This window comes from Pogoniulus pusillus, chromosome 17 (genome assembly GCF_015220805.1).
Source record: "Pogoniulus pusillus isolate bPogPus1 chromosome 17, bPogPus1.pri, whole genome shotgun sequence".
In the NCBI taxonomy this organism is placed as follows: Eukaryota; Metazoa; Chordata; class Aves; order Piciformes; family Lybiidae; genus Pogoniulus; species Pogoniulus pusillus.
In genome coordinates, this window is record NC_087280.1 from 23,789,991 (window position 1) to 23,814,095 (window position 24,105).

Consider the following 24,105-nt stretch of genomic DNA (forward strand, 5'->3'; position numbering starts at 1 on the left):
AGCAAATCTGCCAGCATACTGGCGCCAGGCTGAGCTCCAGGGCACGAAGCTGGGTACCGCGCTGTGCATCCCAAGCCCATCATCCAGCAGGGTCCTTGGCCGTCACGGGCAGCAGCGGGACAGGCAGAGCAGCGCTCAGCTACGGGACACCGGTAACGGCCGCCGCGCTGGGACCGAGCTGCTTTACGGCGAGGCGGCTGCAGCCCCGCCCAACGCCACTCTCGCCCCGCCCAACGCCCCTCTCGCCCCGCCCAACGCCACTCTCGCCCCGCCCCGCCCCCGCCTTGGCCCCGCCCCCGCATGCCGATCAGCGCCTCCGGCGCAGCCAATAGGGAGGCGGCGGGGGCGTGTCCGCGGCGGGGCTTGCCCGGGCTTGTGAGCTCGGCGCTTCCGGGCCGGACACGTGTGAGCGGCGCCGGGCCCGGCCGCGGCGGCGGCTCTGGGGGCGAGCGGGGGGACACGGACCGGGGGTAAAGCGTGAGCCTCATAGTGGGCAGTGCAGGAGGGCAGGGGCTTGGCAGCGGGTAATGGGGGAGGCAGGGAGCTGGGGCCGGGAGCGAGGCGGTAGAGGGCCCGGGGAGTGGTCAAGCAGGGCCCTAGGGGGTGGGTAATGGGGTGGGCGGGGGGGGTAGCGGTGAGGTGAGCGGGCGCTGCGGGTCGGTAAGGGGGTGGGCAGGGTCCTGGGACCGAAAATGAAGCAGACGAGTGCTGGGCGGTGAAGGGACAAGGGCCTGGGGACAGGGTGTGGCTATGTGTCCTTGTTTCCTTTCCCCCTGCCCCGTAGCTCCTGCCTACGGCGCAGGCGGGGAGATACGTGGCGAGGAGGGGGTTGCTGTGTGGTACGTGGGACCCTTTGATAGAAGGGCATGGGGGCTGCATGGCACTCAAGACCCCTTTGCCCACTTCAGCAGGAATGCCTCCTGGCAAAGGGCAGATGATCCCACTGCTGCCCGCCTTGAAGGTCTCCACACCCACCGCACATGGCACCCCTGGCCCTGCTACGGTGGGCAGCACTCCGCTGCCCGAGGGTCCTGGCTCGTCGCAGGGTCGCAGCAAGAAGAGGAGCCGTAAGCACCAGCGTTTCATGGAGCGCCGGGCACTGCTGGAGCAGAAGGGGCTGCTGAGACCCCGCAGGCGCCCGGGCAGCCAGGCCCCCGCCATGGGACTAGAGGCACACAACACGCTCACCAAGACAGATGGCACCGTGGCAGCACGGTGTGGGAAGGTCCCCAGGCCCAAAAAGGTCGTTGCCCCATCCCTGTCCCCATCCACCTCTCCAGACGGGGTAGCCAGGCAGCACTCGGTGCTGCCGTCCCAAGGGAATGGCAGCTCCAAGGGGGTGCAGACGTCCTTCCCGCTCCTGCGCCCCAGCAAGTATGTGGCCATCGACTGTGAGATGGTGGGCACCGGCCCTCAGGGCAGGCTGAGTGAGCTGGCACGGTGCTCTGTGGTGAGCTACGAGGGGGACGTCATCTACGACAAGTACGTGCAGCCCGAGCTGCCCATCGTGGACTACCGCACACGCTGGAGTGGCATCACCAGGCAGCACATGAAGAGAGCAATTCCCTTCAAGACTGCCCAGGCAGAGGTGAGGAAAAAGAGAGAAAATGAAAAAGAACCCCCCCCAAAAATCCAGGCTGTGGTCTCTGGCAGGCACAGGTTGGGGCATTTGGTGGTTTGTGCCGGGCTGCTCTGAGGCACAAGCGCAGGGAGCCTCTGAAGCCGTGCCCTGGGCTGGTTTGCTTGTTGCTGCTCTGTTCTGGGTAGCTCAAAAGTAGAACTGAAGGAACTGGCCTAACACAAAATGGTTTGGTTTAAGCTTAATTGGTGTTGCTGCACTGCCTGTCTGACCCTTTCTGACGCTTCCAGATCCTGAAGATCTTGAAAGACAAGATTGTGGTGGGACATGCAATCCACAACGACTTCCAGGCCCTGAAGTACTTCCACCCGAAAGACAGGACCCGAGACACGAGTCAGATCCCTGTGCTGAAGCAGAGAGTTGGGCTCCCTGTCAAGGCCAGCGTCTCCCTCAAGAGCTTGGCCAGGCACCTGCTTCAGAAGAAGATCCAGGTCAGTGCCAGGAGCTCTGAGAAGGGGAACAGTTTGTGGGTTTGCTCTGAGCCCGAGTGGTCAGCCTGGTCCTGGTTCACTGCATCTCCATAGATGTGAGGTGGAGCTGAACCTTACCCTGTGTATGATCAAGTTTGGGGACCCCAGGTGCCCTCTTGAGATGACTATGGAGCACCTCAGGAGAATCATGGAATGGTTTGAGTTGGAAGAGGGGCCTGAAAGATTATCCACTCCCAATCCCCCTGGAATAAAGCACTCCGGATAGTGCTCAAGAGGTTCCTGCCTCTCCTCGGCTGCGTCAAACCTTTGACATCTGCAGCACCCCCAGGCCCTGTGTCCCCCCAGGCAGCCAGGCAGTGTAACCTGTGGGATTTTTTGCCACCCCTCTTATCTAACGAGGCTTTTCCCCCTTTGCTCAGGTTGGCTGCAAAGGGCACTCATCAGTGGAGGATGCTCAGACGGCCATGGAGCTCTACAGACTGGTGGAGGTGCAGTGGGAGACAGAGCTGGCCTGCAGCCTGCCCCCCCGCCCCCCCAGCCCCGTCACAGACCCCACAGCAGAGAGCAGTCACTACATGGATGACCAGTACTGGCCCACAGACCTGATGGCAAGTGGCCTCTGATGGGGGACAGCATTTCCTCCACGTGGTTTGGGCTGCCCTGGTGCCTTCAGCAGTTAAAGGTGGAGGCAGCTGCTGACCTTCCAGGGGGCCTTGTGCCCCACACACTCTGCCTAGTGCTCAGCCCTGTTCAGGGTGGCAGTGCAGGGGAGTCAGGCACCCTCAGCCCTACTCAGGGAAGGAGAAATGGTGGCACTTGGACACTGGCAATCTCCTGAAGATGCTGTCTGCAGCTCCTTGCTTTCACACAGAAGCAAGAGCTGTGACTGTGCCGTGTTCATCTGTGACTTGGTGCTAGAGGGTGAGCAGGGTCCTGATGTCAGTCTGGAATGACTGGGCAGTGACTGCAGTGGTGAGCTGGGGCTGCCAGGGTGCCTCCCATGCCCTCTGGGAAGGGAATGTGCCCATAGTGGGCAAGTGGCAAGTCGTTCAGTGGGAGGACTGAGGTGTCTTGCTGATGGCCAAAGGCTGCAAACCATCCAGGGCTAGCTGAACAACCACTTTCCTCCTGCTCTGCTTTGGACCTTGAAGAAACTCTAGGTCTAATCAGGAGCCTGAGGAGCACTTGAGTGAACTATTCTCATAATGTCCAGCTCTAAATTAAAAACTGGCCTTGCTACCCCCCTGTGTGTGTGCTGCATCATCTCACCTGGCAGCTCTTCATGAGGGAGAGGGCAAGCAAGGGGGTGGCAAACAGCTGCCTGCCTACCACGGCTTAAAACCCCACCTGCAACCAGGAAGGGTGCCTGGTGTGGCCTGATGGTGGCTGGAGTAAGCAGCTCCTTGGGGTAAGGACTGGTCCTTTGCTCTGGGTACATCCCAGTGAAAGCAGGGGGAGCAGGGGATGGGCTCTGACAGAAACCTCTGGTCCAGCATTGTCAGCTGTGTGAAGGAAGCCCAGTGCAGGAGAAAGCATCCTGCTGTATCCCCTCCAGATGGGCTGTACCAGCTCCAGGAGCTCTCCTTGTGAGTGGGGTTTCCTACCCTGCACGTTAGCATCCCTGTGCCTGGCATCTGGGAGCAAGAGCTGCACCTGCTCTGCCGGCTGGGAGTGGTGCTGAGCTGTGATGTGGGCTGCTGGTATGGGGGGATGGTCGCCTTCAGTGGCTCTGCCTGCGAGGCTGCTGCTCCGTGGGTGATGGATTTACCTACCTGTGGCTGCACCACCCCAGCTGAGTGTGGTACAGGGCTGGGCAGGGCACTCTGGCACTGCCCTGGGCAGCAGAACCGCCGTGGCTAGAGAAATTCTCTTGCTCTTTTCGCTGCACCCCTTAAGGCTGAAGCCATCCTTCTGTCGTGGAGGGGTTGGCACAGGGGGGCCCCGGTCCTGCTGCCCGGAGAGCTGCCACAGCAGAGCGTGGGCACGGCGGCCAGCAGGGACACGGGGGCCGTGTCCCAGGCTCTTCCCAGCGGCCGGGAGGGGGGAGGAGAGCTGAGCCCCAGGCTTGGGGAGCGGCCAAGGCGGGCGGGTGACGCAGGCACACCTGACGCACACAGCGGTGCCGCTGCGAGAGGCGGCTTGCCCTTGGCAGCTTAACTCCTCCCTGCCCGGCTCGGGAACCAGCCGGCACATCGGGCACGTCTACGAGGCTCTGCCCTCCCGGTGGCCCGAGCACAACCACCCTGCGACGGAAGGGACGACCTGGGCTGCGCCCTGAGCTCTCGGTCCGGGCACTCTCCACCAGACCCGGTTGGAAACATGGCCCCAGAAGAGGTCTTTGGCTCCTGCTCGTCCTGATTTGTCCCCAGCGCGTTCCTGACGCGGCAAGCTGCGAACCGCAGCCGGCACCACCCTGTGGGTGCAGCTAAGCCGAGCCCCAGTGTGATGTTTGCAGTGTCAGCAGGACCCGGCGAGGTATGGGAGGGACCTGAACCCCATGGAGGGACCTGGACCCCATGGAGCACGCAGGGCATACAGGAGGAGCACAGCCAGGAGACGTTTTCCTCTCTCTTATCTACCATTTCCACCTCTCCTGGGACGACAGAAGGGAAGCAAAGCAATAGGACAGGTGGAAGCTCAGCAGGTTGGCAGACCCACCAGCAAGGTGGCGTTCCAAAGCTCCCAGGAAACACACCCAGTGCACGGCCCCTGTAGCTGCATTTGCTCAGGGGGTGGATGGATCTGGGGGGAGCTTGCATGGAGCACTCCATAGCCCCTGGCTTCTTTGCCTCTCGTTGCCCTCCCCAGCCCTCTGTGTCTCAGCACCCTGCAGCTCTGACTTAGAATCATAAAATCAGTCAGGGTGGGAAGGGACCACAAGGAGCAGCCAGTTCCAACCCCCTGCCGTGCCCAGGGACACCTCACACTAGATCAGGCTGCCCACAGCCTCATCCAGCCTGGCCTGAAACACCTCCAGGAAGGAGGCTTCCACCACCTCCCTGGGCAACCCACTCCAGGCTCTCACCACCCTCATGCTGAACAACTTCTTCCTAACATCCAGGCTGAATCTCCTCATTTCCAGCTTTGCTCCATTCCCCCCAGTCCTATCATTACCTGACAGCCTAAAAAGTCTTTCTTGTAGCCCCTGCAGATACTGAAAGGCCACAATAAGGTCACCTGGGAGCCTTCTCCTTTCCAGCCTGAGCAGCCCCAACTCCCTCAGTCTCTCCTCACAGCAGAGCAGCTCCTGCCCTCTGCTCATCCTCCTGGCCCTTCTCTGGACACCTTCCAGACCCAGGGTGTTGGGGTGAGGCTGGAGAAAGCTGCAGGAGGAGGTGGAAGGCCACAAGGTTTTATCAGCCTGTGACTCAGGCTGCCTTGCCATCAGCAGTGGTGAGGGAAAGGTGTAATTAAGGGATCAAAAAGCCATTTCTGAAGTCTGTCCAAACACTTCCAGAAGTGAGACTGGGCTGTACTTCAGGCAAGGGCAGAGTTCTCTGAGCCCACATCCCCTGTGTTCACAGGCCATGCAGAGCAGCTTCAACTTGCCTGACCATGGTGGAGCAAGCCCAGCCTATCTCCATGGCTGCCAGTGTGCCCTCCTGCCAGCACAGCCCTGGGCTTACACAGTGCCATGAGCCTGCCTTTGAGAGCCTCTCCTCTCCTGAAACATCTCCCCTGCTTTGGGGGCAAATCCAAAGGCAGAAATGCAGGCAAAGCAGCTGCTCTTTGGTACTGATGTGCCCTGCAAGCTTCACTTGTGTGCTGGCATCCAGCTCCTGGGGAAGCTGAGAAACAGATTTTGGGGGAGTCAATCCTCATTTACATCACATCTGAAGGACTGAAAAACTGTCTTGAGAAGAGAAGGCTGGGAGGGGATCTGATCAATGTCTCCTCATATCTGAGGGGTGGGTATCAAGATGAAGGTGCCAGGCTCTGTTCGGTGGTGCCCAGTGATAGGAGAAGGAGCAACAGATACAAGTTGGAGCACAGGAGGTTCCACCTCAACAGGAGGAGAAACTTCTTTGGTGTGGGGGTGCTGGAGCCTTGGAGCAGGCTGCCCAGAGAGGTTGTGGAGTCTCCTTCTCCGGAGACTTTCAAAAGCCCATCTGGATGCAGTCTTGTGCAACCTGTCCTGGGCGATTCTTCTGTGCCAGGGGGGCTGGATTGGATGAGCTCTGGAGGTCCCTTCCAACCCCTCACATCCTGTGGTTCTGTGAAATCCTTCACTGCATCCCCTCAGCCCCAGGGGGCAGGGCTGCTGCTGAGCGAACCCCATCAGCGATGAGGGGCGGTGGCAGGCCCCTCCCTGCTGACAGAGTGATGTCTCATGGGCACCGCTCAGCACCGCTGCACCCAGTGAACCCTTGAGGAGCTAAAGAGAGTTTCCACAGGCACCTGCAAGCGCTCACCTGTGTGCCAAGGAGCTGCTGCGGTCGAGGGCAACCACCCTTTGGCTGTGGCTTTACCACTCCAGCAGCTCACTGGCGCCCGTGGTGGGAGGCTGAGCATCTCCAGTCTGGGCTGGCTCCCCCCTGACGTTAAATTTCAGGATAATGGACGCTTCTGCAGAGAACTCCTCAGTTATCTCCACAACCCTGAGTAATGATTAACCGAAACCCACAAATCCAGCAACGGGCTTCTTTATCAGAGGGAAAACACTGTCAAATGAGGCTTGTTTGGGGATGGTTTTTTTTCCCCCAGCCAGCTGCAAGAGCAGGTAACTGATAAGGCTGTCATTGGAGTGGGGCTGAGCCAATGGGAGCTGATGGCGACAGCTTTCACTTCTGTCTAGCAACAGCTTCTCCTTGCGCAGCAGACAGCGATTCAATGCTTCCCCTTGCTTTAGTGAGCTCCCCCCGGTCCTGCCCTCCTGCTACAAGGGGGATGCTCACAAACGCAGGTTTGTGAGGGTGCTCAGGGGTTCCTCTACGTGCTGCAAGCCCTTCTGCATGCCAAGAGCTTTGCAAAAGTGCATGCAGCCCTCCATTCCTGCTCGCATCCTGGGCTCTTGCGTGCACCCTGCCTTGTTCCTGCTCTGCTTCTGCTCTGCCTTGCTTCTGCTCTGCTTCTGCTCTGCCTTGTTCCTGCTCTGCTTCTGCTCTGCCTTGCTTCTGCTCTGCTTCTGCTCTGCCTTGCTTCTGCTCTGCTTCTGCTCTGCCTTGTTCCTGCTCTGCTTCTGCTCTGCCTTGTTCCTGCTCTGCTTCTGCCCTGCCTTGTTCCTGCTCTGCTTCTGCTCTGCCTTGTTCCTGCTCTGCTTCTGCTCTGCCTTGTTCCTGCTCTGCTTCTGCTCTGCCTTGCTTCTGCTCTGCTTCTGCTCTGCCTTGTTCCTGCTCTGCTTCTGCTCTGCCTTGCTTCTGCTCTGCTTCTGCTCTGCCTTGTTCCTGCTCTGCTTCTGCTCTGCCTTGTTCCTGCTCTGCTTCTGCCCTGCCTTGTTCCTGCTCTGCTTCTGCCCTGCCTTGTTCCTGCTCTGCTTCTGCTCTGCCTTGCTTCTGCTCTGCTTCTGCTCTGCCTTGCTTCTGCTCTGCTTCTGCTCTGCCTTGCTTCTGCTCTGCTTCATCTCTGCTTCTGTCCTGCCTTGCTTCAGCTCTGCTTCTGCTCTGCCTTTCTTCTGCTCTGCTTCTGCCCTGCCTTATTCCTGCTCTGCTTCTGTCCTGCCGTGCTTCTGCTCTGCTTCTGCCCTGCATTGTTCCTGCTCTGCTTCAGCTCTGCTTCTGCTCTGCCTTGCTTCTGCTCTGCTTCTGCCCTGCTTCAGCTCTGCTTCTGCACATTCAATAAATGTCTCCAAATCTCTGAGGGCTGGGGGTCAGGAGGGGGGGACAGGCTCTGCTCACTGCTCCCTGGGATAGGACAAGCAGCAATGGATGGAAGCTGCAGCACAGCAGGTTCCAGCTCAGCACAAGGGGCAACTGCTTGGCTGGAAGGGTCCCAGAGCCCTGGCACAGGCTGCCCAGAGAGGCTGTGGAGTCTCCTTCTCTGGAGCCTTTCCAGGCCTGTCTGGATGTGTTCCTGTGTGCCCTCAGCTAGATTGTGATGTCTGGCTGTGGCAGGGGGGTTGGACTGGATGATCTCTTTGGGTCCCTTTCAACCTCTGACATCTGTGAGCTGTGATCCTGTGAGCAGGTGCCACACCCATAGGGTGCCTGAGATAGTGCCATAACAGGATAGTGGCTGTACCCAGAGACTCTGCAACAGGGATGTGTTCAGCCCTTCTGCCCTGCACTGCCAGCACCCATCCGTGCTCCATCCCCTCTGGAGCTGCTGGAGGCTGTTTGCATGAGGGTCACATCTAGGAGCAGCACTCCCAGATCAAACACCTGTTTTGCCTTGCTGCTGGCTCTGGTTGGCACAGCAGATGTGGCTGAAGTGCCATGCAAGATCCCAGTGTCTTGGGGTGGAGCAATGCTGATACCTAACGACAGCCTGCAGCAAGCCCCTGACCTGGGACACTGTCCCCTCACTCTGGAGACACAGAAGGATGATAGGACACAGAGGCAGTGACAGGACTAGGAGGAATGGAACAAAGATAGAAATGCACTGCTGAGACCTCACCTGGAGTACTGCAGCCAGTTCTGGAGCCCCTGGGACAAGAGGGCTATGGATGTGCTGGAAGGTGGCCAGAGCAGGGCCACGAGGATGAGCAGAGGGCTGGAGCTGCTCTGCTGTGAGGAGAGACTGAGGGAGTTGGGGCTGTGCAGTCTGGAGAGGAGAAGGCTCCCAGGTGACCTTCTTGTGGCCTTTCAGTATCTGAAGTGGGCTACAAGAAAGCTGGGGAGGGACTTTTTAGGCTGTCAGGGAGTGATAGGAGTGGGGGGAATGGAGCAAAGCTGGAGGTGGGGAGAGTCAGCCTGGTTGTTAGGAAGAAGCTGTTCAGCATGAGAGTGGTGAGAGGCTGGAATGGGTTGCCCAGGGAGGTGGTTGAGGCCCCATGGCTGGAGGTGTTTAAGGCCAGGCTGGCTGAGGCTGTGTGCAGCCTGCTCTAGGGTAGGGTGTCCCTGGGCATGGCAGGGGGGTTGGAACTGGCTGCTCCTTGTGGTCCCTTCCAGCCCTGGCTGATCCTGTGGTTCTACGATGCTACCATTTGCCCCGTTTGCAGGCCAAGAGCAGAGGCTTAGCTCGGGCGACTCAGCAGAGACCCAAAAGCGGTGAGAGGGGAGGGAGGACCCAGCCCCGCTGCGCCCCTGCTCCAGCGCCAGCGCCACCCACCATCGCCTCGCTCCCCCGCAGGGAATTAGAGGGCATAAAAATTACAGCAGGCAGCTATAAATGAAAATCTCAGGAGCCTTAATAGCCCTTTTGGCCAGAGGCAGCGGCTAGGTGTGATGTGAGCATGAATAGGTGCATCTGGCAGGCGCTTAGCGCCGGCTGCGGGCGGGGGGAGCGTGTGGCTGTGTGTGCGGCCGTGAGCCACCAGCAGCTGCCCGGATTGGCTGCAAAACCCCTTCCCGACCAATGCCGGGGACCAGGGTGGCTTAGCAACAGCCTTTCCCTAATGAAAAACAAGCCACTTAACCGTCCTGGCTGTCTGCAGATGAGAGGGAAAGGCAATTCTCGGCGCGCTCCATCCTGCCCGGGGAGCTGGCCCCAGGCAGGGATGCAAAGACCATGTTGGGCAGGCTGGGGTGGCCCAACCCGAGCACCTGTCCGGGTGACAGAGCACTGCAGCAGGCTGCCCAGAGAGGTGGTGGCGTCTCCTTCTCTGGAGACTTCCCAAACCCACCTGGAGGTGTTCCTGTGTGACCTGCCCTAGGTGATGCTGCTCTGGCAGGGGGGGGGTGGAGTGGCTGATCTCTGAAGGTCCCTTCCAACCCATCCAGTCCCTGCTCCATGGGTGTGTTGGGTGCATGGCTAGGGTTTGCTGCAGGCACGAGAGAAACCTTCTCCCACTCAGCTCCATTGCCCTGTGCAGGCAGCCTGGGGGCAGGGCTCACCTCCAGCATGCCATGGGAATACCCAGTGAAGGCATCCAACGGCTCTGCACCCACGAGCTGAGCTGGAGGCTGGATGGCAAATGGCTGTGGTGGCCTTAAGATACTGAAGACATCACCTTTGGGGTAGGAGGGGTTTGTGGGGTGCAGTGCCAGGGGCACACAGGGCACTTGGTCAGCTCTGTGAACTTACAAATATCATCTTCCTTTTTCTTCCCTGCCTTGGATTTTCTCCTCCAACTGCTGCCCAGGGAAAGGGCTCTGAGGACAGCAGGGTCAGATGTGTGAGCACTAAGCCCAGGGCTTAGTGATGCTTCCTCTTGTGAGCCAGGTAACAGAATGACCACTGATCTTATGGCTGAGGGGACCAGGAGCTGACCCCGGGGTCAGGGCTGTGAGGACAGCTTGCAGGAGGGAGGCTGGGAGGTGGGGGACAATGGCAGAGGACACTGAGGCACAGTATTGCTTTTGGGCTGCAGAAAGACCTCCTAGAGAACAGCAAGCTGCAGGTCCTGCACCTGGCTTGAGGCAATCCTTGGTATCAATACAGGCTGGGAGGTGATGGGAATGAGAGCAGCCTTGCAAAGAAGGACTTGAGAGTACTGGTGGATGAAAAGCTGGGCAAGAGCTGACAATGTGCCCTTGCTGCTCAGAAGGGCAAACATATCCTAGGCTACATCAAAAGCAGCATGCACAGCAGATCAAGGATTCTGGTGAGACCCCCACCTGCAGTGCTGTGCCCAGCTCTGGAGTCCTCAGAAGGACATGGAGATGTTGGAGCAGGGTCCAGGAAAACGATGAGAGGTCTGGAACAGCTCTGCTATGAGGAAAGGCTGAAAGAGTTGAGATTGTTCAGCCTGGAGAAGAGAAGGCTTTCAGGAGACCTTCTTGTGGCCTTTCAATACCTAAAGGGGGCCTATGAGAGAGACATGGGCAGACTTTTTAGCAGGGTTTGTTGCAGGGGGACAAGGGCTGATGGTTCCAAACTGAAAGATGTGAGAGTTAGGCTAGATGGAAGGAAGAAATTGTTCACACTGGAGCTGGCAAGACCTTGGCCCAGGTTGCCCCAAGAGGTGGTGGATGCTGCATCTCTGGAGACCTTCAAGGTCAGGTTAGACAGGACTTAGAGCAAACTGACTGAGCTGCAGATGCCCCTGCTCACTGCAGCAGGTTGAACAAGGTGACCTCTAAAGGTGCCTTCCAGCCCAAATCATTCTGTGAGCTGAACTCAAAAGGGAGTTCTGAAGCTGATCTGAAGGCTCAGCTCATGCCTCCAGCTCAGACCTGCCTGAGCACCTGCCCCTCGCTCCTGAAGCACTGGAAATAACTCTTGGTTTGATTTGATTTTTCCCAGCCAAGCAAACCAAATAGCCTGATGTCCTCAGTGCCAGGGCAGGGCACCAAGCTGCAAGGCGTGGAGCAGGCTCCTCTCTTGGAAATAAAGCTTAAAATCACTGGAGTATGGGAGGAAGCACCGAATGTGGCTGTCCACTTCTCCGACTGACCCCCCTGGGGAGCCCTCCCGCTCCTCCCGCTCCCCCCGCCCCGGTTCGGGCTCTGTGCGGTGCTGGCTGTTCACTAGATGGTGCCCTCGGGCTGCTGCTTCCTGCATCTCCCCTCCCGGCCCGGGCATGGGACAGGGTCCGGAGCTGCTCCTCTGCCTCTTAGGCAAGTCACAAGCACAGAGGCACTTGCACCGCTGAGCTAAATCCCTTCGTAGAGAGCTTTGGAGCCGAGGAGCAGTAACACACTGCAATCAACAGCTTCTCTCCTGTGTCCCAGATCATTGAATCCCTCAGTAGTTTGTATTTCCAGCACTGTGAAGGTGTTTTACACCCCCAAAATAAGGAAAGGAAGATGGGATGGGCAAGAAAACAATTCCAGGGCAAATGGATTGGAGTAAAACAGCAACTGAGCAACTGAGCATCCACAACTGCCACCACCAACTCGGGCACAGGCAGGGGGAGAGAGGAGGAAGAGCAGCAGACACACATCAGTGGCACTAGGAGGGCAGTTCTTAATCTGGATATGCAAATCAATGAGCACAAAGCTGCTTTAGCTCTCTCTGGGAGGCAGGAGCCCTGCCATGGAGTGGGAGAATGGGATGATGGGACAGGGATGAAGAGCATCAGTGGGGCTGCCCCTGGGCCCAGGGCAGGAAGAGATGGGGCTGCTGCAGCTCAGCACTGGGGCCTGTTTGCCATCCTGGAAGGTGATTATTTGCATTTGGGCTTCACCTGGCCAGGGAGACACCACTCCTGCCTTTCTAAAGATGAGATCCCAGCAGCTACTGTCAACTTGGAGGAGCCAAGTCACACGGGACCACTCTGCAGCGTCACTGTGGGATGTGTCAGCATCCCCCTTAGCCTTCTGGTCTTTTAAAAGCAGGAGGACGATGGAAAAGACCAAAGCCAGGAGCTACACCGAGCAGCATCCTGTTGTCATTTTTAAGGGGGCATTAGTTTGCAGTTCTGGGTGAAAAAGCTGCTCCAGAAGTGGTTTCTGGTCGCTGCTCGTCTCTGCTCTCCCCCAGGCAAACCCTGAGCCTGCTGAGTCTTTTGGAGCTGTCCAGACGTCATAGTCTGAGCCACAAAGGCCAGGGGCAGCTCCTCGTTTTCGTTGTGGTTTGGGTTTGTTTCTTCCTTTGTTGTGGGCTGGGGGGGGGGGGGTGTCTGTTTTGGAGAGGTTTTTCTCTATTCGTTTTGGGTTTGGGGGGGGTGTTCTTGTGGGGGGTTGGTTTGTTGGTTTGTTTATTTGGATTGATTTGGGGTTGGGTTTGGTACAGTATCACAGTATCATCAGGGTTGGAAGAGACCTCACAGATCATCAAGTCCAACTGCACAGATTGAGCTGGAAATAATCATAGAATCAATGAGGTTGGAAGAGAGCTCCAAGCTCAGCCAGCCCAACCTAGCACCCAGCCCTGCCCAACCAACCAGACCATGGCACTAAGTGCCCCAGCCAGGCTTGGCTGCAACACCTCCAGCCACAGCCACTCCACCACCTCCCTGGGCAGCCCATTCCAATGCCAATCACTCTCTCTGACAACAACTTCCTAACAACATCCAGCCTAGACCTGCCCTGGCACAGCTTGAGGCTGTGTCCCCTCATTCTGTTGCTGGTTGCCTGGCAGCAGAGCCCAACCCCACCTGGCTAGCCTTAGTGTGACCTTCCAGTGCTTAAAGTGTGTCTACAGGAAAGATGGGGGTGGACTCTTTATATCAGGGAACTCTGGTGACAGGACAAGAGGCAGCAGTTTTAAATTGAGGGAGGGTAGATTTAGATATTAGGAAGAAATCTGTAGTGTGAGAGAGTCCAAGGGAGGGCTGTGAGGATGATGAGGGGAATGGAGCACTGCCTGGTGAGGAGAGGCTCAGGGACCTGGGGCTGCTTAGGCTGCAGAAGAGAAGACTGAGAGGGGATTGAATCAATGTCTCTAAATCTCTGAGGGCTGGGGGGGTCAGGAGGGGGGCACAGGCTCTGCTCACTGCTCCCTGGGACAGGACAAGCAGCACTGGATGGAAGCTGCAGCACAGCAGGTTCCAGCTCAGCACAAGGGGCAACTTCTTGGCTGGAAGGGTCCCAGAGCCCTGGCACAGGCTGCCCAGAGAGGTTGTGGAGTCTCCTTCTCTGGAACTTGTCAAGGCCTGTCTGGCTGTGTTGCTGTGTGCCCTGAGCTGGATTGTGTGGCCCTGCTGTGGCAGGGGGGTTGGAGTGGATGATCTCTTTGGGTCCCTTCCAGCCCCTGACCCCCTGTGCGTGTGTGTGCAGCTCCCCGGTGCCGGGAGCGGAGCTGCCCCGCTCGGCCGCGCCGATAAGAGGCCGTTCTGAGCCGGAGCTTTATGAAACTGCCTTTCATGGGCAGCACAGAGGACGGTTGTTCCCGGGGCCAAACCTCCCCCGGCTCCGCTGCTGCCGGGGATGCTCTGCCGCTGCGAGCCGGCCGAGCCCGTGGCGAGGAAGCGCCGGGCGGGGGCTCAGAGCTGGCTGCGCGGCGGCGGCGGTGCGGGAGGGGAGGGAGGGCGGCAGGGGTGGGAGGGGAGGGGGCGGCAGGGGGTGTGGGGAGAGGGCAGCAGGGAGGCAGGGCTGCAGCCGCCTGACGCCAGCCCTGCTCTGCGGCCTGAGAGCCTTCCAAGGCGCCGGGCGAGGGTACAGATGTTCCCATTGTGCTTCTTGGGAGCCCCCTCGGAAACCTTCGGCAGCCTCCTTCCCTCAGGCTGCCTTTCTTGCTCCAGCTCTTGCGTTTGGTGCGTTGGGGTTTTGTTGATTTAAATATATATGTTTATGTTTATGTTTATATTTTCCCCTCTGCTGCCTATTCTTTGCCTGATGCCAACCTCCCCTGCGTTTTAAAAGCTCCCTCCCCTCTTTGTGCCCCCTTCTTTTGATGTCACCGTCCCAGGGCTTGGCACTGGCAGGCTCCAGTGCAAAGCCACCACTGCCAAACGCAGCCTGTTGTGTATTGCAGGGTCTGGTCCGCGGGGTGAAGCAGATGGGTGGAAAGGCAAGCTGCACTCCAGGGATCCTATGAACCAGTTCTGCTCGGCTACTGCAAAGTATTGGATGCTGGAAGTGCACATGACCCCAAGGCTGCTCCCTGACTCAGTTTTCCTACCACCTGAACAAGCAGCATCACAGTGGGGAGAAGAGAGGCTTTCAACCCACTTTGAGATCCTCAGTTTCAGGGGTTTTGTTTCCTTCTCCTGCTTCCTATGGGCAAAAGCAGCTAAGCAGGGATGTCAGAGAAAGATCAGCCCTCAGACTCAGCAGGAGAGGCAGCTCTGAAATAACCAAGCTGAGAATGGAGCTATAAAATGACTGAAAGATCTGGGGAAGAATCAGACTCTGAGCAGAACTGGGGCCAGGAACCAGAGATGCAAGAGGCCTTCTTCTTCCTCTAGCTCCCATCAATGATCATAGAATCATAGATTCAATCAGGCTGGAAGAGAGCTCCAAGCTCACCCAGCCCAACCTAGCACCCAGCCCTGCCCAACCAACCAGACCATGGCACTAAGTGTCCCAGCCAGGCTTGGCTGCAACACCTCCAGCCACAGCCACTCCACCACCTCCCTGGGCAGCCCATTCCAATGCCAATCACTCTCTCTGCCAACAACTTGCCCCTGACATCCAGCCTAGACCTGCCCTGGCACAGCTTGAGGCTGTGTCCCCTTGTTCTGTTGCTGGGTGCCCACAGCTGAGGGTCCCAATCAGCCTCCAGGGCCAACTGCAACAGGAGGGCAAGGAGAAAGTGCTGCAGCACTCTCAAACCCTCATCTTGGCCTGAATCTTCTCAAGTGCGGCATCTTTAAAGTTAATGATGGGCTCAGGTGTAACTTAGACAGGAAGAATAGCTTAGAAGAGAGGAAATTACCCCAGCACTGGCCAGTGCTGGCAGCTCCTGGAGAAGAGGGCAGTAAATGAGATTCAGCTTCCGAAGAGAAACAAAAAGGCAGCACCACTTAGAGGCAGAAAGCAACTGAAAGGGCACACTTGCAACAGAAAGATGTTTACAACCACGGCAGCAAGCAAAGCCCTGTCTGTGAAAGGCAGTGGAGGCAGAGGACCTCTGTCCTTCAAAACAATCAGGAGAGGGAATCCAAACATCTCTCTGAGGCATTAAAGACACAGCAGCAGCCAGTGGAAGTCACCCTCAGATCATGAGAGCATCCAGAGCAGGGATCACACCAGGAAGCACACCAGCAGCAAGGTGAGGGACAAGGCTGGCAGTGGCAGGAAGGACTGGACCCCCGAGAGCCCCTTTGCTGGTGACAGACTGCCTTGGGAAACTCCAGGCCAGGCAGCTTTAATCTGCTCCTCCAGATAGGCTTTTCCTTATCAGCTTCCTCCTCCAGCCACACGGCTCCTGGGGCTGGTGAACCAGCACATCCCCCCCACTCTGCTGGCAGCCAGGGGAAAGGAGCAGCTCAGGGCTGGCATCCACGTGGTGCTGATTTCACACTGCTTCACTTTTGGTGCTCCCCAAAAAGCAAAGCCAGCCTCCCCCACCCCAAAGTGCACTTGGGGCCATGAGTGTGAGCTAGAGCAGTGTCCACTGCTCTCCAGTGGAGGAACCTGAGTCTTACAGAGGCTCTGTCACAGACTGCAAGTTACACTGAGATCACCCAAAGTGTAGCCTTCACCCCACTGTGCCCATTTTCAAGGTGTCTGTGCCCAGCCAGGAGCTGTGACACATCCACCCTGCCCTTCTGATGTGCACTCCAGACCCAGACTGTGGACACAGCAGGATGAGGAGGGCTAAGGGCTTTTGGAGGCAGCCTTGCTGAAGAGGGACTCAGGCAAGACAGGAGGGCAGGGAGAGCCCACACACATCAGCTTTGGGTGTCAGATTGGAGCAAGTGAGAAGCACCTGGAGAAACACCAAGCTGGCTGCAGTGGCTGCCACAGCAGAGAGCTGTGCTGTCATCCAGAGAGACTTGGACAGGCTGAGAGGTGGGCAGGGACAAACTGAATGAAGTTCAAGAGGGGCAAGTGCAGAGTCCTGCACCTGGGAAAGAGCAACCCCCAGGGAGCAGCCGAGGTTGGGGAACGAGCTGCTGGAGAGCAGTGAAGGGGAGAAGGATTTGGGAGTGCTGGTGGCTGGAAGGATGGCCATGAGCCAGCAGTGTGCTCTGGTGGCCAGGAAGGCCAATGCCATTCTGGGGTGGATTAGAGAGAGGTTCTCCTGTCCCTCTGCTCTGCCCTGGTAAGGCCTCATCTGGAGTACTGTGCCCAGTTCTGAGTCCCCCCAACTCAAGAAAGACAGGAGCTGCTCAAAAGAGTCCAGCACAGAGCCACAGAAATGATTAAGGAAGTTGAACATCTTCCTTATGAGGAGAGCCTGAGGGAGATGGGGCTTGGAGCTTGGAGAGGAAGAGGCTGAGAGGTGACCTCAGCAATGGTTATCAATATGTGCAGGGTGAGTGGCAGGAGGCTGGAGCCAGGCTCTGCTAGGTGATGCCCAGGGACAGCACAAGGGGCAGTGGGTGGGAGCTGAGGCACAGGAGGTTCCATGTGAACCTGAGGAAGGATTTTTTTCCCTGTGAGGCTGACAGAGCCCTGGCACAGGCTGCCCAGGGGGGTTGTGGAGTCTCCCTCTCTGCAGATATTCAAGAACCACCTGGATGTGTTCCTGTGTGATCTGCTCTGGGTGATGCTGCTCTGTCAAGGGCCTGAACCAGATGAGCTTTGGAGGTCTCTTCCAGACCCTGACATTCTCTGATTCCATGATTAAGGAGCCAAGCAGAAGCTTTGAGAACACCCCCAGCTCCTGAACAAAGAATGGGAGCCATCTCCCTTCTTCTGACCCCTCCATCCCTTTTGAAGCCTGGCTCCTCTCCTAAAAAACCCTAGCAGTTATGAAGAGAAACAGAGGGAGAAGGAAGCACCTCCCAGCAAAGAGCAGGTGAGCAGGCACGTCCTGGTCCTGCTGCTGGTCATTAGAAGCAGCTAATAATCCCTCTCCTTCCCCCCCCCCCCAAATAAAGCTCTGTGTATAAGTAGATAAGAGGCTTACATGCCCAGGAGGCTCAATTAATGCTCTTGGCTCACACAGCCTCGGGTAGAAGGTGTTGCTGACCCCAGGCTGCAGCTACCAACTGTTTAAGCAGTGGCTTGCTTTCAAGTCCTTCTCACCCAAAGGCTTTTTATTTTTAGCTGTTCCTCATCCTCCTCATCATCATCTCTGCAGCACTTCAGCACCGTTTCCCCTCACTCTACAGCTACTGCTGCCTGCACTAAGATTGCTTCTCATCCTTCCTCCATCACCCAGGAGAAGGAAAAGGGCTTTGGCAGAGCTGGTCTGAGGTAGCCCAGCTGCTGAGATGCTGTGAAGGGCTGTGCTGGCCCAGCAGCAGCTTCTGCCCTCTGCAAAGCAGGAGCTGCCTCTGGTGCTGGTTGAAAGCCTGCATGGGAGCCCAGGCTGCCTGCTACTCAGCTTCTTCACTCTCAGTTGGTTTGAGCTGCCTGCTCTTCTGCAGTCTCATCAGAGCACTTGGGGATCGATTTCCCCCCCTAGACAAGTGTTGTTTGAGCTGAGATAAGGTCTTCTGAGGGATGTGCTGGAGTGAAGCTCCCAAGGAGTTTCTGAGTCTTTCAGAGGTGGTTCTTAGGCCTTGTGCTGCTCTATCAGCAGCTCCTTAGTGCTGTTCTCATCACTTACTGACTTTGGAGATCCTGGGATCATGGCAGAGAGCTGCACCACCAAAGCACTGCTGGCAAAAAAGGTACAAGACTAAGTCCTAAGAGCCAGAGATGCTTAGAGGCACAGCAGGGTGAGTGGCAGGAGGCTGGAGCCAGGCTCTGCTGGGTGATGCCCAGGGACAGCACAAGGGGCAGTGGGTGGGAGCTGAGGCACAGGAGGCTCCATGTGAACCTGAGGAGGAATGTTTTCCCTGTGAGGGTGACAGAGCCCTGGCACAGGCTGCCCAGGGGGGCTGTGGAGTCTCCCTCTCTGCAGATATTCAAGAACCACCTGGATGCATTCCTGTGTGACCTGCTCTGGGTGATGCTGCCCTGGCAGGGGAGCTGGACCAGATGAGCTTTGGAGCTTTGGAGCTTTTGGACCACCATTCCAGCCCCTGACTCTCTGACTCACCCTGTGTGTCTGAGCTGCTGGCCATTTCTTAAGCCACCACAAACCCTTCTCCTCCTGCCCTGCTCCTCTCCTCCTGCTCAGCTCCTTTCTGGGGTTGCATGGAGCCTGCAGAAGACAATGTGAGCTGAGCTCTGCGGGCTGTCATGGCAGGGAGGCTTCCACAGCATCTGCACTTAATGGACTGGAGAAGATTAAGTGCTCTCTCTGCTCCTGAAAGGCCCATTTAATTCACTTGCACCCTCTCCCTCCCCTCCCCCAGGCCTCCCTGGCATGCAGGACACAGGGACTCTTATTACACCGCTGAAAATCTCGACGGGGACTGATCTTGGTCTTTTTTCCCTCTTCAGCCCCTTAGGAAACGTCTCCTCTGATGGACCACCAAGCCCAGGTGCCTGCTGCCACAAACAGGCAGCTCTGGCCCCAGCACATCCTGCCAGTGGGTTTGCCTGGCCAGCATCTTCTCTGGGCTCAGGTGGCCCCAAGAGCAAGTTTGGCAACGGGGACAAAGATTGCCTGTTGCTCCTTGGTCCCCATCAGCGTTTGGGGGGTGGGGAGGACCTGGCAGAAGCCCTAAGGGCGGCAATAAAAGGTGCAGGAGGCTGCAGGCAGCAGGGGGATGTGGGCAGCCTGGCCTTGGCCTTTCCTCCTCTGCTCCTTTCAGCGCTGGGCCATCAGCTGGCTCCTCACAAGCTGTTAGCACCTGTGGCAGGGCACAGCTGCTTCACCAAATAGCTGGAATTCCAGGAATGGCTGCAATGAATTCAGCTCCCTCGGTTTGTGTCGGGAGTGCTGAAAGCAGCTTCGCCCTGGGCTTGCCCTGCTGGAAGTGAGCTTCCCTCTGCCTTCTGCAGGGAGCAGCCAGGCAGCAGGGCTGGGGGGGATTTGATGGTGAAAAGCAGGCTGTGGGGAGGGGGAGGTGCCAGGGGCTCTGCTGGCCTGTGTCTCTCTCTGGTACAGCTCAAGAGGGAGTTTGTCTCTATAGTGTTCAGTTGCGGCCACGCAGAGAGCCCTGGACAGGCTGCCCTCTCTGGGCAGTGCCAGTGCCCTGGGACCCTTCCAGCCAAGAAGTTGCCCTTTGTGCTGAGCTGGAACCTGCTGTGCTGCAGCTTCCATCCATTGCTGCTTGTCCTATCCCAGGGAGCAGTGAGCAGAGCCTGTCCCCCCCTCCTGACCCCCAGCCCTCAGAGATTTAGAGACACTGATTAGATCCCCTCTCAGTCTTCTCTTCTGCAGCCTAAGCAGCCCCAGGTGCCTCAGCCTCTCCTCACCAGGCAGTGCTGCAGTCCCCTCATCATCCTCACAGCCCTCCCTTGGACCCTCTCCAGCAGATCCCTCTTAAAGTGCCCTGCACCAGTACAGATGATGAGAAACCTGCCAACCAGTGGCTTACTACAGACTCCTGCCTTTTCCCCTTGTCCACTGCTGGAAAACAAACCCACAGCCCTCTGCAAACTCTGTGCTGGTTGGAAATGAGTTCTTGAGCTCCTTCCTTCCCTGGGTGCCTGACTTCAGGTCGTCTACAGTGTCAAAGCTGCACCGCTTGCCCTAATGGGACACAGGTCAGATTCCTGTCTCCATCTCTCACTCCCAACACTCCCTCCAATATTTGCTGTCAAAAAGAGTAAATCAATCACTCTTCCCATGCCCAGCCTGTCAGTAATTTCTCTGACTGTAGTTTAAGTGCTGTCAAAGGATGAAGAAATGTCCCTATCATTTTACCCCCTGGTGTTCTCAGGCACTGGCTGCTCCCTGCAGGAAGGCAGAGCTGGAGTAGCCACCAATAATTACTGCTCTGGTGTTGCTAGCAGCCTGAAAAAGGCCTGGTGGTTGTGGGCAGGAAAACCTGCAGCTAGCAACCAGGTCCAGTTTATGCAAACACAACCTGACTCACAAAAGCCGCAGTCAGGGGAAGAGCTGAGAGCTCCTTCTGTCATCCAGGATCCTTACTGGCTCCTGCTGGGCTGCCTGAGCTCTGGGATGAGCTGGAGCCTGGGCTCTACACCCTTCCAAAGCATGCTCTGTGTGTCCCAGCAATGCAAGCTGCTCTGTTGCCTTCCCTGAGGCCAGCCCAAGGTTGTGCACACATCACAGGCTCCCCTCACAGCTTAACCAGCTGCAGGACAACTAGCAGGGCTGAAGCCCAGGCAGGGCTGAAGCCCAGAGGCAGAGCTGAACCCCAGGCAGGGCTGAAGCCCAAGCAGGATGAACCCCAGACAGGGCTAAAGCCCAGAGGCAGAGCTGAAGCCCAGGCAAGGCTTAAGCCCAGAGGCAGGGCAGAAGCCCAGAGGCAGGACTGAAGCCCAGGCAGGGCTGAAGCCCAGAGGCAGGGCTGAAGCCCAGGCAGGGCTGAACCCCAGGCAGGGCTGAAGCCCAGAGGCACGCCTGGGCTTTCATCACATTCTGTGCTTCTGTGCTGTGCTCCTCAACCTCCCTGGGCAACCTTTTCCACTGTGATCCAATGTGGTTGCCTGCTCCAGGTGACCTTGGCAGAGGCTGTGCTGTCTCTCCCCAGTGCTGAGCCATGGCAGAGGCTTCCAGTTCATGTGGACGAGGGGACAGCTACAGGAGCCGTGCCACTGCCATCTGCTTCCCCCAGACATCCTGGCTCCGTCCTCCACGGGTTACCATGGGAGCCACAAAGCTCTGCCAAAACTCTCACCTTGAGAGAACTTCTGAGTGGAAACTCCAGATCTGTGCCGTGTCCACACACTCAGCAGTCATCTCTCCAGCTTTTCCCCCTCCCCTCCCCTTTTGCCTGTGCTTCACCATCCCACAGATGCACGGCTCGGACAGTCTGCCCTCTTTCAGCGCCCCTGCCTGCAGCTCTGTGCTGTCCCTGCCCAAGCACTCAGAGCAAGCATTGATAGCAGTCCTTGGCTCGCTTTGGCCTCTGCTTCAGCTCCTCTGGAACGCTGAGGAGGAGACAGCAGCACTGCCCTGCTGCATTCCTGGGACTAAAGCATCTCAGGAGAGCTACACAGCCCTGGCTGTGCCCGAGGGGTGCAGTGAGACCCGTGTGAGGATCTGACTCCATCTCCCCCCTGCTCCTCCTCAGCTCTCCCTGCTGATGAAGGGCAGTGGCTTTCCCAAAGCAGGCATCACCTTCTCCATGCTCTGTCTGCAGAGATACCTGAGCCCAGGCCCTCCACCACTTCTTGGCCAGCTCAAGGGCTGGTCCCGTTTAGGGAGCTTCTGCATGTGCTGCGGGACACCGTCAGGTCCTTGGTGTGCCCTGGAGTAACGGCATGCCCAGCTGCTGCCCAGGCTCTTGGCTTTGTGCTAATGGGAAGCTTTCCTCCACAAAGGCAGCCTGGATACCCGTGGCTGCTCCTGGCACAGCAGGAGAGATTCTGGCAAATGAGCAGGTGGAAGGCAGCATCTAGGAGACCTGCACCAGCCAGGGGAGGGGAGAGGCAGCAGAAGAGGAAAAAGATCACTGTAGCATCATAGAATGGTCTGGGTTGGAAGGGACCTCCAAAGGTCATCCAGTCCAACCCCTCTACAGCCAGCAGGGACATCCTCAACTAAATCAGGCTGCCCAGAGCCCTATTCAACCAACCAGACCATGGCACTAAGTGCCCCAGCCAGGCTTGGCTCCAACACCTCCAGCCACAGCCACTCCACCACCTCCCTGGGCAGCCCATTCCAATGCCAATCACTCTCTCTGACAACAACTTCCTAACAACATCCAGCCTGAACCTGCCCTGGCACAGCTTGAGGCTGTGTCCCCTTCTTCTGTTGCTGGCTGCCTGGCAGCAGAGCCCAACCCCACCTGGCTACAGCCTCCCTGCAGGTACACTCAGCCTGTACCTCCCCCCTAACGACTCTTTCTTTGTAGTGGGCTCCCCTCTTCTCTCCCTCCCTGTGCCCACTCCAAGCCATCTCTCCTGCACTGCTTGCATGCATATTTTCTTTTGTTCATTTCTTTTCACCCCTCCCCCTCAAAGGAAAGGCCTACACAGCAGGGACCCCACCACCAGTGCCAGGCTGAATTCTTAAACCAAGCCTTCTCTTGCAGGAGGAGACCCAAACACACTCAGCTGTCGAGCTGATACTCAGCCCCCCTGCTCCATTTCAGATAGGTTTTCCTTTTTCTCTTTTTAAGCTGCTGCTACTCCTCCTCTTCTTCTTCCTTCTTCTTCCACCTTCTTCCACCTTCTTCCTTCTTCTTTCTTCTTCTTCCTCCTCCTCCTCCTCCTCCTCCTCCTTCTTCTTCTTCTTCTTCTTCTTCTTCTTCTTCTTCTTCTTCTTCTTCTTCTTCTTCTTCTTCTTCTTCTTCTTCTTCTTCTTCTTCTTCTTCTTCTTCTTCTTCTTCTTCTTCTTCTTCTTCTTCTTCTTCTTCTTCTTCTTCTTCTTCTTCTTCTTCTTCTTCTTCCTTCTTCTTCCTTTTTCTTCATTCTCCTTCTTCCTTCTCCTTCTTCTTCCTTCTTCCTTCTTCTTCTTCCTCCTCCTCCTCCTCCTTCTTCTTCTCCTTCTTCTTCCTTCTTCCTCCTCCTCCTCCTTCTTCTTCTTCTTCTTCTTCTTCTTCTTCCTTCTTCTTCATTCTTCTTCATTCTCCTTCTTCCTTCTCCTTCTTCTTCCTTCTTCCTCCTCCTCCTCCTCCTCCTTCTTCTTCTTCTTCTTCTTCTTCTTCTTCTTCTTCTTCTTCTTCTTCTTCTTCTTCTTCTTCTTCTTCTTCTTCTTCTTCTTCCTCTTCCTCTTCCTCTTCCTCTTCTTCTTCCTCTTCCTCTTCCTCTTCCTCTTCTCCTTCTCCTTCTCCTTCTCCTTCTCCTTCTCCTTCTCCTTCTCCTTCTCCTTCTTCCTTCTCCTTCTTCTTCCTTCTTCTTCCTTCTTCTTCTTCTTCTTCTTCCTCTTCATTAAATGTCTCTAAAAAGACCAGCAGACTGCCTGTGAATGACCACACAGTAGAACCCTACAAAGCTCCCATTCATGGCCAAGCGACTTGCACAATCCCAGTGGTGCAACAGAAAGGCAGCTCTTTATACACCAACCTGAGTGAAAAGGTCAATGGCCACAACCTCCCCCTGCCCTGCTTTCCTGCAGGGGTTTTTAATAGCAATCAGGGCCTCTTTTATTTCTTTATTTTGTGCTGTCCTGTGGAATAAGGCTTCTGAAGGGTGTTGGGGAAGGGCTTTAGATTGGCTTAGAATCATAGAATCACCCAGGTTGGAAGAGACCTCCAAGCTCATCCAGCCCAACCTAGCACCCAGCCCTCCTCACTCAGTCTCAACCTGTGCCAGGGCAGGTCTAGGCTGGATGTTAGGAGGAAGTTGTTGGCAGAGAGAGTGATTGGCATTGGAATGGGCTGCCCAGGGAGGTGGTGGAGTGGCTGTGGCTGGAGGTGTTGCAGCCAAGCCTGGCTGGGGCACTTAGTGCCATGGTCTGGTTGGTTGGGCAGGGCTGGGTGCTAGGTTGGGCTGGCTGAGCTTGGAGCTCTCTTCCAACCTGGCTGATTCTATGATTCTAAGGCCAGGCTGGATGAGGCCTTGAGCAGCTGAGTGTAGCTGAGAGGTG

General features: G+C 57.0%; 1 protein-coding gene across 2 annotated transcripts; it reads left to right on the forward strand.

Annotated features, from left to right (window-relative positions):
* The first annotated feature begins 392 nt into the window (after positions 1-392).
* On the forward strand, positions 393-3,309 carry AEN (apoptosis enhancing nuclease). 2 transcript variants are annotated; one of them, XM_064157119.1, is made up of 4 exons: positions 393-470; positions 909-1,588; positions 1,870-2,070; positions 2,490-3,309. In XM_064157119.1, exons 2-4 carry the CDS (start codon positions 914-916, stop codon positions 2,691-2,693), a joined length of 1,080 nt encoding a protein of 359 aa, XP_064013189.1. In that variant the 5' UTR covers positions 393-470; positions 909-913; the 3' UTR covers positions 2,694-3,309. The 2 variants fall into 2 exon arrangements, with proteins under 2 accessions (XP_064013189.1, XP_064013190.1); XM_064157120.1 differs by having other exon boundaries at positions 396-470; positions 912-1,588.
* The last annotated feature ends 20,796 nt before the right edge of the window (positions 3,310-24,105 follow it).